Source organism: Hemitrygon akajei, chromosome 6, assembly GCF_048418815.1.
Source record: "Hemitrygon akajei chromosome 6, sHemAka1.3, whole genome shotgun sequence".
In the NCBI taxonomy this organism is placed as follows: domain Eukaryota; kingdom Metazoa; phylum Chordata; class Chondrichthyes; order Myliobatiformes; family Dasyatidae; genus Hemitrygon; species Hemitrygon akajei.
Window position 1 is genome coordinate 121,884,598 of NC_133129.1, and position 15,280 is coordinate 121,899,877.

The following is a 15,280-nucleotide window of genomic DNA, read 5'->3' on the forward strand; positions in this document are numbered from 1 at the left end:
AATATTTCTCTCTGCCAAGTAAAACAGGATAATCTAGCAATGAAACTCATTACTACATATGAAATTTAATTTATCCAAAGCACCAAGGAGACTGCATTTAAATTTCACATTGAAGAGGCTGCTTTGGATTGTCACAAATACATGAAAGGTGTTACACCAATTGTAGATTTTGCTGGACAATGCTATCCAAACAGTTCACTACTTCAACTGTCACTTAAGTATTTTTAAAAAATCACAGGGACGACTGTGCTTTGAAATCAGCTATAAAAATTAAGATTACATGTGGGAAGCATAATGACTGCTATTAGTCATGCCTTTACAATAACTGAACACTTAATTAGCACTGGTCAAAACAAATAACTCTTACGGTGCATGAGCAATCTGGGCCAGCACACCACAAAGAAAACAAAAATTCAACATTAATCAATCAATTTAATTAGAAATTAAACAAAGTCAAAAGGAATCCAATTCAATTTAGTCTGGAACATTTAACACAAAGAATGAAACTGAAAGATCTTATGAAAATTGTGAACACCAAAAAGGAAAATTTTAAAGCCAATGTCAAGCTGACTTTACATCAAGTGAGATTAGAATGAGTGTTGTACAAAGCACCTAGAGCAGAAAATTATTCACTTGAGACTTAAACTCAACAGCTGACAGATTCAGCTTTCAATATTTTTTATAGTATTGCAAGCTTGATTATTAAGCACTTAAACTTCCATCCAGTATTCCACTTTCCATATTATGATCTTAATTCAATGACTGAGTTACATTTGTGGAGTATAATCACTTGCAGTGTTGCACAGCCGAATAAAGGCACAGAAGCTACTGCATTAAAGTTATGCTTAGCAGAACCCATAACCATATACAAGGAGACAATCTTCAATAATTACTGCATGAATTTAGTAGAACAATAGAAGAGTCAACTCAATAATGACTACTTGTTACAAAATTTTAATCCAACTTTATCCCAAATCAAGAAGCATTTAACTAAGTGTACAGTTTATGATAAGTCTCATCTTTGGAACTGTACACCTTTAATCTGGGACTAGTAATTAACGGTATGCAAATAGAGAAAATTGGAGAACAACAAACAAGAACAAACTCAATAGATTTAGTTACAAATAATGTAGAAGCAGTCATACAATTTCTTTTGAAACAAAAGATTACGCAAGAAAAATCAATTATGAAATTTGGAAGAGAGTAAATTATCAGAATAATCATATTGAGAATGCAGAAAAAGTGGCTTTGCACTTTCAATTCAACTTATTACAGGTTAGACTTCTCAGAAGCAACGGCACGGTCAGGAGAATAACGAGTGTAGGTTTTGATCACCGGCTGTAAAAAGAACATATTCAGTATTTTTAATACAGACAAATTAGTTAGAAAAAATGTTGAACATTTAGACAAATTCAAGATAATAGTCATTTTATACATCATGGCTTGAGTATGATGTTTTAAAACCTGAAATGCTGGAATTGCAGAGCCTAGAGTGGGAAACAAATTTCAGCTTGTTAACTTCTAGGACATGGGCACTACTGGTGAAGCAGAAGTCAATGCCAATTGAATGGCTTCTGAGGAAATTTCAGAATTGAGAGCTGGCCAAACTGCAAGGACAATAGACTTGTTTGCCTGAAGGACGACAAATTAGCTTTATGGGAATCTAGCAGTTAAATAATACCAGCTTTTAAAATCCCAGAATCGGACTCAATAAATTAATTTAAGTGCATCTACTGTCTTGGCCAGCTACAAATCTACATCTAGATCAATCCAGGATTCTAGTAATTCCAATAACTTGTTCACAGTGCTACTCTTTCTTGCAATTCCAAATGTCTTACTAATTTTAATGTGTTCTCCAAAATTATGCTGGTTTGTCAATTTATTGGTCAATGCTGGGAAGACTGAAGCCATTCGGTGCTCAGTAAACATTTTGACACAACTTCCATTCTCCTTCAATCACATTCTTTTTGAAAACTAATGATTAAAACCCAAGAACCAAGCCTATACAGATTTCACCTCATTCCACTCTTCCAAGTTACCGCACAAATCATTCTACTTGTTTAAAACAACTCTAGGCTCGGATTAAGTGAGGGATTGCTAGGTGGTGCAACTTGTAGGGCCAGAGGGCTTATTCCACACTGTATCTCAATAAAATAAGCTCATCTTGGGAAATGTCTCATTTTCTGGCTTGTATCTACTTGACATGCTTTGGGCAATGTTTTATCTCAAAATTACAAATACCATATTATAATGCTGCAAGCATCTCAACTTGGCCACTGTATAACTGTACCCCAGTAAGACCAAACTCTGCCAAACCTAAACATGGAAGAAATTGTGAGGAAGGGTGAAGTTATCCATAATCATAACTAAAACAATGTTAATAGGATACTGAAAATAGGATCAATTCCACTTCAGCAGCATTTAAGAGCATTTCCTTAATATTTTCCCTGATAATCTCAATCTGCAATCTTTTGATAATAATCAAACTGGAAGATTGTGATCAACCATGACTAAGTTCAAGACAGGTACACCAGGTTAACATCAGGGTGTGTAAAGAGAATAGAAAACGTTAAGTACCTTCTTAGGACAGGCAGCATTGTGCTTATCCAACAATGATGAGACTTGTGCACCATAGTCAGCATGCACTCTGGTCAACAGATCCACCTACAAAGATAATGTCTATATCAGAAATACTGCAACATTAGTATTCCATTAACATTAGCCCCCCCCCCCCCCCCCCCCCACATCACCATGAATTTCTCAGCACATCGTTTCATGTTAAAGACTTCAGGATCAAGTCAGATTTCTACTGGAACAGCAGAAATTTTCTATGGGCAGCACAATGATATAGCGGTTAGCACAATGCTTTACAGTGCTATCTAAGAATCTGCTTTGAATGTCTGTAAGGAGTTTGTATGTTCTCCTTTTGAATGCTTGGGTTTCCTTTGGGTGCTGCTTTCCTCCCACATGGTTAGGAGGAGTGAGTTGTAGCCATGCTATGTTGGTGTCAGAAGCATAGCGATACTGATGGGCTGCCCAGTCCAATTCTTGTTGATTGATGCCAATGATGTATGTTTCAATATACATGTGATAAAGATTATCTTTGATCTGAACCAGTATATAGTTCGAACTCTGATTACAGGTTGCCACTTCATCCACTCAATAGGATGTCAGTTCTGGAGATTGACCTAGAAACAATATTTAAACTAACGCTGGTGGTCTGTCAGATGGTATTTCTCAGTTTTACCAATCAAATTAAAAGTCATGAAGGATACTGTGAAAATAACCATATAACAATCACAGCACGGAAACAGGCCATTCCGGCCCTCCTAGTCCGTGCCGAACTCTTAATCTCACCTAGTCCCACCTACCCGCACTCAGCCCATAACCCTCCACTCCTTTCCTGTCCATATACCAATCCAATTTTACCTTAAATGACACAACTGAACTGGCCTCTACTACTTCTACAGGAAGCTCATTCCACACAGCTATCACTCTGAGTAAAGAAATACCCTCTCGTGTTTCCCTTAAACTTTTGCCCCCTAACTCTCAAATCATGTCCTCTCGTTTAAATCTCCCCTACTCTCAATGGAAACAGCCTATTCATGTCAACTCTATCTATCCCTCTCAACATTTTAAATACCTCGATCAAATCCCCCCTCAACCTTCTACGCTCCAATGAATAGAGACCTAACTTGTTCAACCTTTCTCTGTAACTTAAGTGCTGAAACCCAGGTAACATCCTAGTAAATCGTCTCTGCACTCTCTCTAATTTATTGATATCTTTCCTATAATTCGGTGACCAGAACTGTACACAATATTCCAAATTTGGCCTTACCAATGCCTTGTACAATTTTAACATTACATCCCAACTTCTGTACTCAATGCTCTGATTTATAAAGGCCAGCATTCCAAAAGCCTTCTTCACCACCCTATCTACATGAGACTCCACCTTCAGGGAACTATGCACTGTTATTCCTAGATCTCTCTGTTCCACTGCATTCCTCAATGCCCTACCATTTACCCTGTATGTTCTATTTGGATTATTCCTGCCAAAATGTAGAACCTCACACTTCTCAGCATTAAACTCCATCTGCCAACGTTCAGCCCATTCTTCTAACCGGCATAAATCTCCCTGCAAGCTTTGAAAACCCACCTCATTATCCACAACACCTCCTACCTTAGTATCATCAGCATACTTACTAATCCAATTTACCACCCCATCATCCAGATCCAAAATGGTTGAGAAAATGTTTAAGCTATCCATGAAATTAAGATGCTAAGTTGTAGCAATTATTTTAGTGTTCACATCCATCTCTCATTTCATTCAACATTCAAATTGGAATACTGGATTTTTAAAGTACAAACTTTAAAACTGAAATAACAGATTTTAAAGACACCTCAAATTTTCTGAAGGCTCATTAACCTCAAACTTAAGTTACTTTTTCTACAGATGTTGCTTGACCTGCTGAGTTTTTCCAGCTGGAGACAGGACTGCAGGTCTGATTTGTTTTGATTTTGTAAATATTGCTACTCATTCAGTCACTCCATAGAACTACGGATAATCATCAGAAAGCGACAAATTAGGCTTAATGACTAACTACTATCATAACAAAAAACAAAAAAGTTTCATATAGATGATCAAGGATGGCTCTACCGCTAAAAATTAGGAACGCAACTTGGGACAACAACTTTGTTCTACCTCCACTTCTGAAAATGATATTGCGTTCTGCATGAACACACAACTTTGGTTGTTAATGCTACGGTAGCAATAGCTAACTTGAGCTTACAGTGCATCATTACTTTGTGCCACATCTTCTCCCCATGATGGTGGTATTCCATAACTGCAGCTTTTCTACAGTAACAGAACTGAATTGGTGCCAGCACTGTCTATCTATATTTTAACATGTGTGGCACCCCATTATCAATACACTGAGAGTGCAGCTACCTTTCCTAATAGACTACAGATAAATCAAGATGAAAAATGTTTCCTGAAAAGGCAAGAAATTGAGAACAAATTTTGGATTTAAACTTTTTAACTTAACATTGGTCCCCTTGGAAAAAAAATCTCTAGACTGCAGGACTTGACATCATTTAATTACTAATTAAACATATGCATTTCCTCTAAAATTGACACAAGCCAAGGAAAACTACGAGAAAGCACCTTGTCCAACCTTCAACTCACCATTCTCTTCTGAATGAAAAGCTGAGCATCCTTGAGATGGTCTGCAATGTTCTCACATAGTCTCCGGCGCTCCTCCATATTTAGAACATTCACATAAAATGTAGTTACCTAATGCAGTAAGAAAAACTTAAAATCAAAAAAGTTCTCATAAAAACACATTAAATCACCATTTCCAGTTCCGCAGGAGTGTCCTGGTTTAATTGGGAAAGATATCTCAGCACTAGTACTGAACAGTTTCCGATGCTGCTGACTTTGATAACTAGTTTGCCACCAAGCATTTTCAAACTGAGATGTACTTAAAGTGTAGTCATCAAGATACACATATGCCCAGTGCTAGGTTAAGAGTACAAAACAACAAATTTCACACTTAACTAGCAATGTACTTGGGTACTATCATGTGAATCTGTTTTGTCAGCCATCAATTTGTAATCTTCCTTGCCCACAATAGTTGCAGAATGCTCAGGCTACTGACAGTAATGACAATACAGATTTGATTTTGCCATTATCTATATGATAATGGATTATCAGGCCGTTTTAGCAACCTCATGGACTTGCAAATGCATAACAAAGCTTCACATTTCCAACAATAAGCCTCAATTTAAAAAATCTCAGAGAATGGAAGTCAATACCACAATGCAATTTCAGAAATGCTTACAAAGGAGTCAACAGTCATAAATATTTAAAATAAAGATATCTTCACTGACAGAAGTTGCCGGGTTAAAATACTAATAAATTATAGGCATTAAATAACTGAGTATTGCTAGATTCAGATTCCAAAAGGAGTAATAAGTAAGATGCCAACCTATTAGACTCATTGCACCCAGTCTATAGGTGGCTTTAGTGCAAGAGGTGCATTTCTGCTGTGTGAAGAGTTAAGAGCAGCAAAACATCTAACCACAGAAGTCCAAGTTCAATTGTAGTCACCTGGGAAAAATTATCATCATCCGAGCTGTTGTACCGAGCAACATCACTTATTGTAGCCAGAGAGTGCTCAATGGAACAAGGCTGAACTTCAGGGGCACTAAAACTATTTGGATAATAATTTGGGGCTCCACCTGCGAAAGAAGAACAGAATACAATTTATCATTCAAATTTTCTTTTGGGAAAAAAACAGCATTGCTTATGAACAAGCAGAAGAGCTTCTCAGATATCCATCACCACACCCACCCTGCAACAGAAGATGCCAAACTCAATCTAGCCCTATGATTGAAGAGCAAGTCCAGCCCTGACTCAAACAACAGTGGTGAGAGTCAAACATTCCCCTGTATTCCAGGCAGATAGGATGCAAGAAAGAAAACAGGACTAATCTCTGTCAATGATTTCTGCTGGAAAGTGCAAACACAGCATTTTATAGGGAAGTATCAGGGCCAGCTTTGTTGCTTCATATGGTTAAGAAAGCAATTCATAATTGAAACTTGCATGCTTCTAGCAATTCCAAAATATATTAAAAATACATTCAGTGAACATCAGGTCACTGAGGTTGGGGATTGGTTAACAGATTCATAATTGAAAAGTGGCAGAACATTTAAATTGCCTGATTGAAATTACAAAACCATCCTAAAAATAGTTCTCTTATTCTACAAGTTATTACAAGTTTATACCATGCTGATGACAACATTGTTCTTTGGAATTTGTACTCTGCCAGATATATGGGATAGATACACAGGTAAACTGCATTTTCAAGAATGTAGTTTAAGTAGTGAAGTCTATGACTTCTTCACCTCCCTCCTGTACCTGCTACATTAGACAAGCTTCAAGTTAATTAACATATGATAATAGACAATCTCAACTTGAACATTGCAAACATGCAGTTTGTGTTATGGTTGTTATGGTCTTGAACAAAATTTACTACTGATTTCCATTGTAATTATCTTTTGATATTGTATTTTTCTATTTTATATTTGCAAATGCCTGCAGCAATGCTTCATTTTTGGTAAACAGAATTTTGTTTGTTAAGTTCATGGGCAGTTAGTGATAGGCAATAAACACCAAGTGTCTGCAAGGATCAACCACATATGGTTGAAAGCCTGGTTGCAGACCAGAACACTTTTGCATCCAAACTGCGATAATGGACGTGTGTGGTTTTTTTTTTTTTAAAACAATAAACTGTGTTATAGTAATTATGGAAATGTTAAATTCTAGATTTAAAGCAAATTGTATTCCACAGCAACCCTGATGGAATATGAAATCTGGTCACTGTCTGGACATGAACTCAAATCCAGCTCTCTGGATTACTCATTCCACCACCAATCTGATGTAACTACTGCTTCTGGAAACCAGCTCCTGTGTTTTTTAAAAAAAATTATGATAGGAATATCCAAAAAATAAGGGACAATTATCTGAACTACAGAGAAGGAATTTTGCTCTCATGTTGAACCATAGAATGCTACAGCACAGTACAGGCCCTTCAGCCCTCCATGTTGTGCAAACCCATATAATCCTTAAAAAGTACTAAACCCACACTACCCCATAACCCTCCATTTTTCTTTCATCCATGTGCCTGTCCAAGAGGCTCTTAAATATCCCTAATGTTTTAGCCTGCACCACCATCCCTGGCAAGTCATTCCAGGCACTCACAACCCTCTGTGTAAAAAAAACTTACCCCTGATGTCTCCCCTAAACTCCCCTCCCTTAATTTTGTACATATGCCCTCTGGTGTTTGCTATTGGTGCCCTGGGAAACAGGTACTGACTATCCACCCTATCTATGCCTCTCAATCTTGTAGGCCTCTATCAAGTCCCCTCTCATTCTTCTATGCTTCAAAGAGAAAAGTCCCAGCTCTGCTAACCTTGCTTCATATGACTTGTTCTCCAAACCAGGCAACATCCTGGTAAATCTCCTCTGTACCCTCTCCATAGCTTCCACATCCTTCCTATAATGAGGTGACCAGAATTGAACACAATACTCTAAGTGTGGTCTCACCAGAGATTTCTAGAGTTGCAACATGACCTCTCTACTCTTGAACTCAATCCCCCTGTTAATAAAGCCTAGCATCCCATAGGCCTTCTTAACTACCCTATCAACCTGTGCAGCGACCTTGAGGGATGTATGGATTTGAACCCCAAGGTCCCTTTGTTCATCCACACTCTTAAGTAACTGACCATTAATCCTGTACTCAGTCTTCTGGTTTGTCCTTCCAAAATGCATCACCTCACTTGTCTGGATTGAACTCCATCTGCCATTTTTCTGCCCAACGCTGCAGCCTGTCTATATCCTCTTGTAACCTTCGACCACCTATAGCTCCATCCACAACTCCTCCAATCTTTGTGTCATCCGCAAACTTACTCACCCATCCTTCTACCTCTATATCCAGATCATTTAAAAAAAAAATCACAAATAGCAGGGGTTCCAGGACAGATCCCTGCGGCATTCCACTAGTCACCGACCTCCAGGGAGAATATTTTCCTTCCACAACTACCCTCTGCTTTCTTCCTTTAAGCCAATTTTTTATCCAAACAGCCAAAGTTCCACTTAACCCATGCCTCGTGACTTTCTTGATGAGTCTCTCATGAGGGACCTTGCCAAATGCTTTGCTAAAGTCCATGCAGACCACATCCACTACCGTACCCTCATCAATTTCTTTTGTTACCTCTCCAAAAAACTCAATCAGGCTCGCGAGGCACGATCTTCCCTTCACAAAGCCATGTTGACTATCCATGAGTAGACTGTACTTCTCCAAATGCTCACAGATCCTATCCTTAAGAATCCTTTCCAGCAGTTTGCAGGCCACCGACATAAGACTCACCGGTCTATAGTTCCCAGGTTTCTCACTATTACCTTTTTTAAACAAGGGAACTACATTTGCCATTCTCCAGTCCTCCGGCACTTCCCCTGCAGCCAAAGAGGATTCAAAGATCATAGCTAATGCTCTTGCAATCTCTTCTCTCAATTCTCACAACAACCTTGGGGTGTATCATATCCAGCCCTGGGGATTTATCAATCTTAATGCTTTTAAGAAGATCCAGCACTTCTTCCTTAATCTCCACATTGTCCAGTGCACAGGCCCACTCTACTTCGACCTCATCCTGATCAAGATCCTCTTCACTTGTGAATACTGAAGCAAAGTATTCATTTAGGACCTCCCCAACCTCCTCCGCTTCCAGGCATGTTGCCCTCTTTATCCTTTAGCGGTCCCACCTTCGTTCTCGTCATCCTCCTATTCTTCACATATGCATAGAACGCCTTGGGGTTCCCCTTAATCCTATATGCCAAGGCCTTCTCATGCCCCCTTCGAGCCCTCCTAAATCCTTCCTTTAGCTCCTTCCTGGCTACCCTATATTTCTCATAAGCCCCTCCTAGTACTAGTACAATCAACGTGGCTGCATAAGGCATGATTTATGATTAATGCTGCTGCCCTATAAGATCAATCACAAAACCAGAATCAAAGCACTATGAACATTAATCCAACAGGAGGATAATTCAAATACTTACCCTGGTTATCAGTGGAGCACATAGGTCCATCCCTCTGATAGTTTGTCACACGACACTTAAATGGGCAGTTGACAGGCAGCTGAAGATAGTTAGCACCCAAGCGGTGCCTGTGAGTATCAGGGTAAGAAAACAAGCGGCCCTAAACAAAATTAGGAGAAGATTACAGAAAGGTGCTACATGACCATTTAGGTTAACAGTGAATTAATGAAGCTAATTTTACAATTAAATCAGTTTAAACTTTGTTGAAAAAAGGGAAAATTCCCTGTAAGGAATGAATTTTGAACATTCTGGTCAAGCTATCTCAGCATGAGTATCCACCCACATTAACAGTTACATCAGCCTAAAAGGAGGTACCAAAACTCTAAACACAGGAGACCAGCAAGCACCATCAATTCTTTCCTTTCTTTCCCCATTTCTCCCAAAGCCCTTTCTTCCCAATAAACTACAGTTGAGATTATGTAAAGGAAACAAAGAAAACCTTGAACTATTTGTACCCCTTTGGATTCTAAAATCCTTTCTAACAATGTAATTCAGGATCTAGTGGAATATAGAAAAATGACAAGTAATGACTGGATGTTTTGAACTCAAACTAATGACATACTAATGATACAGCTTGCCCAGTCATTAGGGAAGATCTAAAGCCCAATCACATTTCACAAAAATGCAAAATTTTTATTTGATAAATAGTACTGTTAAATTATTTAAATATACTAATTCACAAGGTTCTTATTAAGAATTCTTTAAATACAAATCAGCCCTTTTCAGTTCAGAGAATTTCCCCATAGCACTTGTCACATTTCTTCTATGCCAGGAGAGACTGGAAGGGATAGGAAAATAAGTTTCACCCTCTGAATATGAAGCCAATGTTTTTCCAACATACCTGAAGCATCTTATCAGGACTAGGCTCAATGCCTGGGGGCATGTTACTGGGGTCAAAGGCTATTTGTTCCACATCTGCAAAATAGTTGACAGGGTTCTTGTTGAGGACAAGCTGTCCCACAGGGATCAGTGGGAACTCCTTGTGAGGCCAAACCTGGAACAAACTAGGAGTTACTTATAATCATAGAACAGCAAAATCAATTAGATGTCCATCCTCCCCCTCTCCAAGATCTTCCATCAGGATCCTGTGTGATGCAAAAGCATCAAACCCCTACTTGTATAAACATCTACTGGAGATTTAAAGGATAAAATTCCAGTTTCTTTCTCAAAGAGCAGTTTTTGATTTACTCAACAGTACAGGTTAGTAACATTCAGCAGAATTCAATCACAAGCCAACATTAGCTAGTACAAGGGCTACCTCTCCCCAGTCCAGAGCTACATCCATTTTTAAACTTGGAACTGGAATGCAAATTATTAACCACAACAATGATTTAAATCCTTGCTCTATGAAAGAGTCCACTTCAGCTCTACTTTATACAAGTTCCCAACAATAGATTCCATTGATTATGGAATCTCATCTCCCTTCCCTCTCATCCTTGCTCACAAATAATAGACAAACTTCAAAGTTCACACAAAATTTATAATTAAAGTAGTTAAGGATGTTCAATGTGTCCTGCAACTGAATGCACAGTCCTTAGAATGGGGTACTTGCCCAGTAAGATTAAATGCTCTTTTTAAAAGAAACAGACATCTTGCAAAGAAGACATTTTTTTAAAAAAGTTCTTACTATTTGCAAAATTGAGGACTGACCTTAGTTACATCAAAGGGATTCCATCGATGTACTCTTGCCTCTTGAAAGCTCATGACTTGGATATACAGAGTCCAGGATGGGTAATTCCCAGAAGAAATGGCATTGTAGAGATCGCGAAGAGAGTAGTCAGGGTCCTCAGCAGCCAGACATTTAGCTGCCTCCACAGAAAGATTCTGGATGCCTTGGTTTGTCTGTGAAAAACAAAGTGAATTAAGTCAAATGAGATATGGAACCTTAAATCATATACCTTTATTTCTCAGCTACAATTAGCTGCCCCAAAACAAACCAGTTAAAGTGTATATTCCCATTTAAGAGCTGCAGCTGTCATCATCCAAAGGAGACTCCATGGAACAGTTCTCAAACTGTGCTGGCACATTCACTCCTACCAGTTTAAATATTTAGGAACTCAACACTATATAATACCCACATGCCAAGCTTCTGATTTTGGGGATGCAAATCATGTTCTGTGCTAGAATGCCACATCCTCAGGGTTCCACTGCTAACTTGACTCCTTGTCACCATATTTGCTGTGATGATCCATTAGAGCAGTTGGTCAGAAAACTCACATCACATACTGAAACCCTTTACAAATGTTGAAAAAACAGCTGTTTATGGGAAAGATGAGAATTAGTTGATGTGGAAAAGAGGTCAAAAACCTGGGACTGAATCAAACATTTCTTTGCAATAATCGGAAGAAATTGATTATAGGTGCTCTTGTGGCTGCTGTACTTGGTACAGGTGTGGAAGTCCACATACTTGGAAATCACTCCAGTTGTCTTACAGTTCATATATGGGGATCCAAGTAGTGGATTTAGGGCACCACAGTAGTGTAGTGTGACACAATCACAGCATGGAGCATTCCAGAATTCATTTCCAGCGGTGTCTGTAAGGAGTCTGTATATTCTCCCTGGGTTTCCACTGGGTGCTCTAGCTTCCTTCCACAGTCCAAAGACACACTGGTTACTAGGTTAACTGGTTGTTGTAACTTGTCCTGTATGATTAGGAGAGTGTTAAATGGGTGGGGTTGCTGGGTGGTGTTGCTTGTTGGACCATAGGGGCCTGTTTCACACTATCTCTAAACAAACAAGTCAGAAGGGTGATGATGCACTAGTCACAGGACATGTTCCTAACATTGCCCTCATCCTCATAACCGCTATGTGGTGACTGCTTCAAGCTGTGCATGGAAAAAAAATTCGCAGGGTATCAAGAGTTGCTATGCACTGCAGTTCTATTTCACTGCATCCAGTCCCCAGAATGTACTGACCAAATGAAACTAAATGTAAAGAGCTTTGCAGTGTTTATTCAAAAGTACACTTAGTGCACAGGCAGACAAGAGAGGGGCAGAGTCAGATGATGTTATAAAGGTGCAAGTTGGCACTCTTAAGACAGTTACATGATCTGAAATTTTAAAAAAGGAGAACAATTCTGAAATTAGTCAAATTATGTTGGAGAAGCACTAAGCCACCAACGGCAGCTGCAGGGATGCATGTTGAACTACCAGGCACAAAATCGCATAAAACCAGGCATAAAAGTTTTATAATGTAATAGCGACAGGTACATATCAGTAAAATACAAGCTATGATTCTTTTAATCCTTTCTGTAAATTCTCTGTATTGCAGCCATTTCCTGTTCTTGGCAGCTGGATGTGAATGTTAGTGCTACAGCCCTATGTTATGAAGAGTTAATTTAAAAGGTGACTCTAGTTTGCAAACATACTTAAAGACTTAAATTTGACTACTTCTTGGCTCTCCATCTAAAATTACAGTCACAAGTCAATTAACAAACTTTACTGTACCTTGAAATGGAATTTGCAATAAACAGCCTCTTGCTTGTCATTGACCAGTTTAAATGTGTGCGACCCATACCCATTCATATGACGAAATCCATCAGGAATTCCACGATCACTATACAGAATACTGACCTAGGATAAGTAAGTTCTACAGTTAAAAAAGGTATACAGTGCATGCCACAGTATATTGTGCAAGTAGCTCAAGTCCAAGCTGACATTAATCCAAATGATTCTGTACACAGTGCAGACCATGGTCCAAGGACCAATATCATACAGGAAATGTTTAAAAAATAAACATATTACCATACAACTAAAACTCACTCTGATTACAGGCTTGATGAAATTAAAGCATATTAAGATTTCATTCAAGACAACCACTACTCTTTAATTGTTTCTGGGGATTAAATTCCACTTTCATCTGAAAGATGTTAATGCAAAAATTTAAAAAAAAACCTTAGCTTTGTTCACTACTGTCTCAGTGCATTCCCCAATAAAACACTCAACCTTACATGCAAATCCAACTCCTTAAGTGAGTTTTGTTCTTTGTTTCTTGCCAAGATTCTTGATTTCAATTCATTTTTTTGCCTGCTTTAAAAGTAACCAGTGTTCCATCATATATAGTTTTGCAGATTCTCGCTGTCTCAGAATCTTTTACAGTTCTCCAATCCCTTTAAGTATTAAGGTTAATTTGTGACACAGCAACACAAATTGTTAGACAAACTCAGGTCAGGAGGGAAATGTAAAGTCAGCGTCTTGGATCAAAACCCTTCATCAAAACTGGGAAGAAAGAAGGCATAAGTCTGAATAAGAAGGGGAAAGAGAGCATCACAAGCTGGCAAATGAAAGAATTCCAGTTGAAAGGGAAGAAGGGGTGGATGGGGGAGGGGTAGATGAAAGGGTATGGTGTGAGAAACTAAGGGATGACAGGTGGAAGAGGCAAAGAGCTGAAGGAGGAAATCTGATAGCAAAACAATAGAACACAGTATAAAAAGGAGTGGAGAACCAAAGGGCTGTGATGGGCTGGTCAGGAGATACATGGAGGGTAAGAGGAGAGTCGGCACAGTAATGAGGAAAAAGTAAGAGGGAGGGAGGGAAAGAATGGAAAAAAACCAGGGGAGTGGTTACCAGAAGTTAGGAGAAATTGATGTTGATGCCAGGTTTGTGATATAGTGTCTCCCACATCATTGTTACTTCTCAATAACATTTTGCTCCTTTAAGTTTCCCATTTTACGTTCAAAGCATTTATAAACTGAATTCACTTTAAAAAGTAAAAGACACCTGTGTATCACTTAAAGGCCAATGTAATACCAACAAGGCCGCCTTGATGAATGTAGTTTTAAGAACGATTTTTTAAATTACAGCCATCAAGATCATTGAACAAGAAAAATAAACTCATCCGTAAATAATTTTCGAGACCTGAAAAAAATTGGCTCAGTATCAGTTCTTATTCCAAGGAAGAGAGGTGTCTTCACAGAGATATACAAGTTGATAAGAGGTATAAATTGAGTGGACAGTCAGCACCATTTATCCAGGGCAGCAATGGCTATGAGAGGGCATAATTTTAAGATGGAGGATAGTGGGGCAATTGTCAGTAGGTTTTTAATTATGTAAACAGAACATAGAACACTGCCAAAATGGTAGTAGAGGTAGATACTTAAGGGACTCTTATAGATAGGCACACAGATGAAAGAAAAATAGAGGACTATGTGGGAGGGAAGGAGTAGATTGATTTTGTAGTAGGCTACAACATTGGCACAACTGTGGGCTGAAGGACCTGTACTGTGCTGTACTGTTCTATGTTCCATGCCTACATGGTAATTTAAACATAACAATGTCTCAGCCAACTCAAATACACCTCAAATCTAATAATAGATTCTCTTATTCACCTGATGAAGACTTTCTGGGCGAAGTGAGAAAAAGTCCCAGACCATATCAGCATCTTTGAGGTGAGTCTGGGGGTTCCTCTTCTGGGTATGAATGAATGATGGAAACTGACAAGATAGAAATACATAATATAATAAAATGTATATTTACACAAATTCTATCACTAACTTTTTCCATTACAGGGTTATGTCCATACATAAACATAGCATGCTAATCCAAATTAGTTAGCCAATTGTCAAAATACTTTTAAGTTCATCTCTATTCCCCTCCTCACCATAACATGATATTTCTAAAATTCAAG

The 15,280-nt window shown here is 38.5% G+C and overlaps 1 protein-coding gene across 1 annotated transcript in view; it reads right to left on the bottom strand.

Moving 5' to 3' along the window:
* Window positions 1-412: 412 nt before the first annotated feature.
* Window positions 413-15,280, bottom strand: part of cat (catalase) — a 32,340-nt gene continuing 17,472 nt past the window's right edge. Inside the window, exons 5-13 of the mRNA XM_073049157.1 lie at window positions 14,982-15,086; window positions 13,102-13,227; window positions 11,306-11,497; window positions 10,497-10,649; window positions 9,617-9,755; window positions 6,110-6,240; window positions 5,186-5,293; window positions 2,578-2,664; window positions 413-1,338 (exon numbers count right to left, since the gene is read on the bottom strand). Of these exons, the coding sequence (XP_072905258.1) occupies window positions 1,270-1,338; window positions 2,578-2,664; window positions 5,186-5,293; window positions 6,110-6,240; window positions 9,617-9,755; window positions 10,497-10,649; window positions 11,306-11,497; window positions 13,102-13,227; window positions 14,982-15,086 (1,110 nt within the window). The 3' untranslated portion in view covers window positions 413-1,269. The remainder of the gene's footprint in view (window positions 1,339-2,577; window positions 2,665-5,185; window positions 5,294-6,109; window positions 6,241-9,616; window positions 9,756-10,496; window positions 10,650-11,305; window positions 11,498-13,101; window positions 13,228-14,981; window positions 15,087-15,280) is intronic.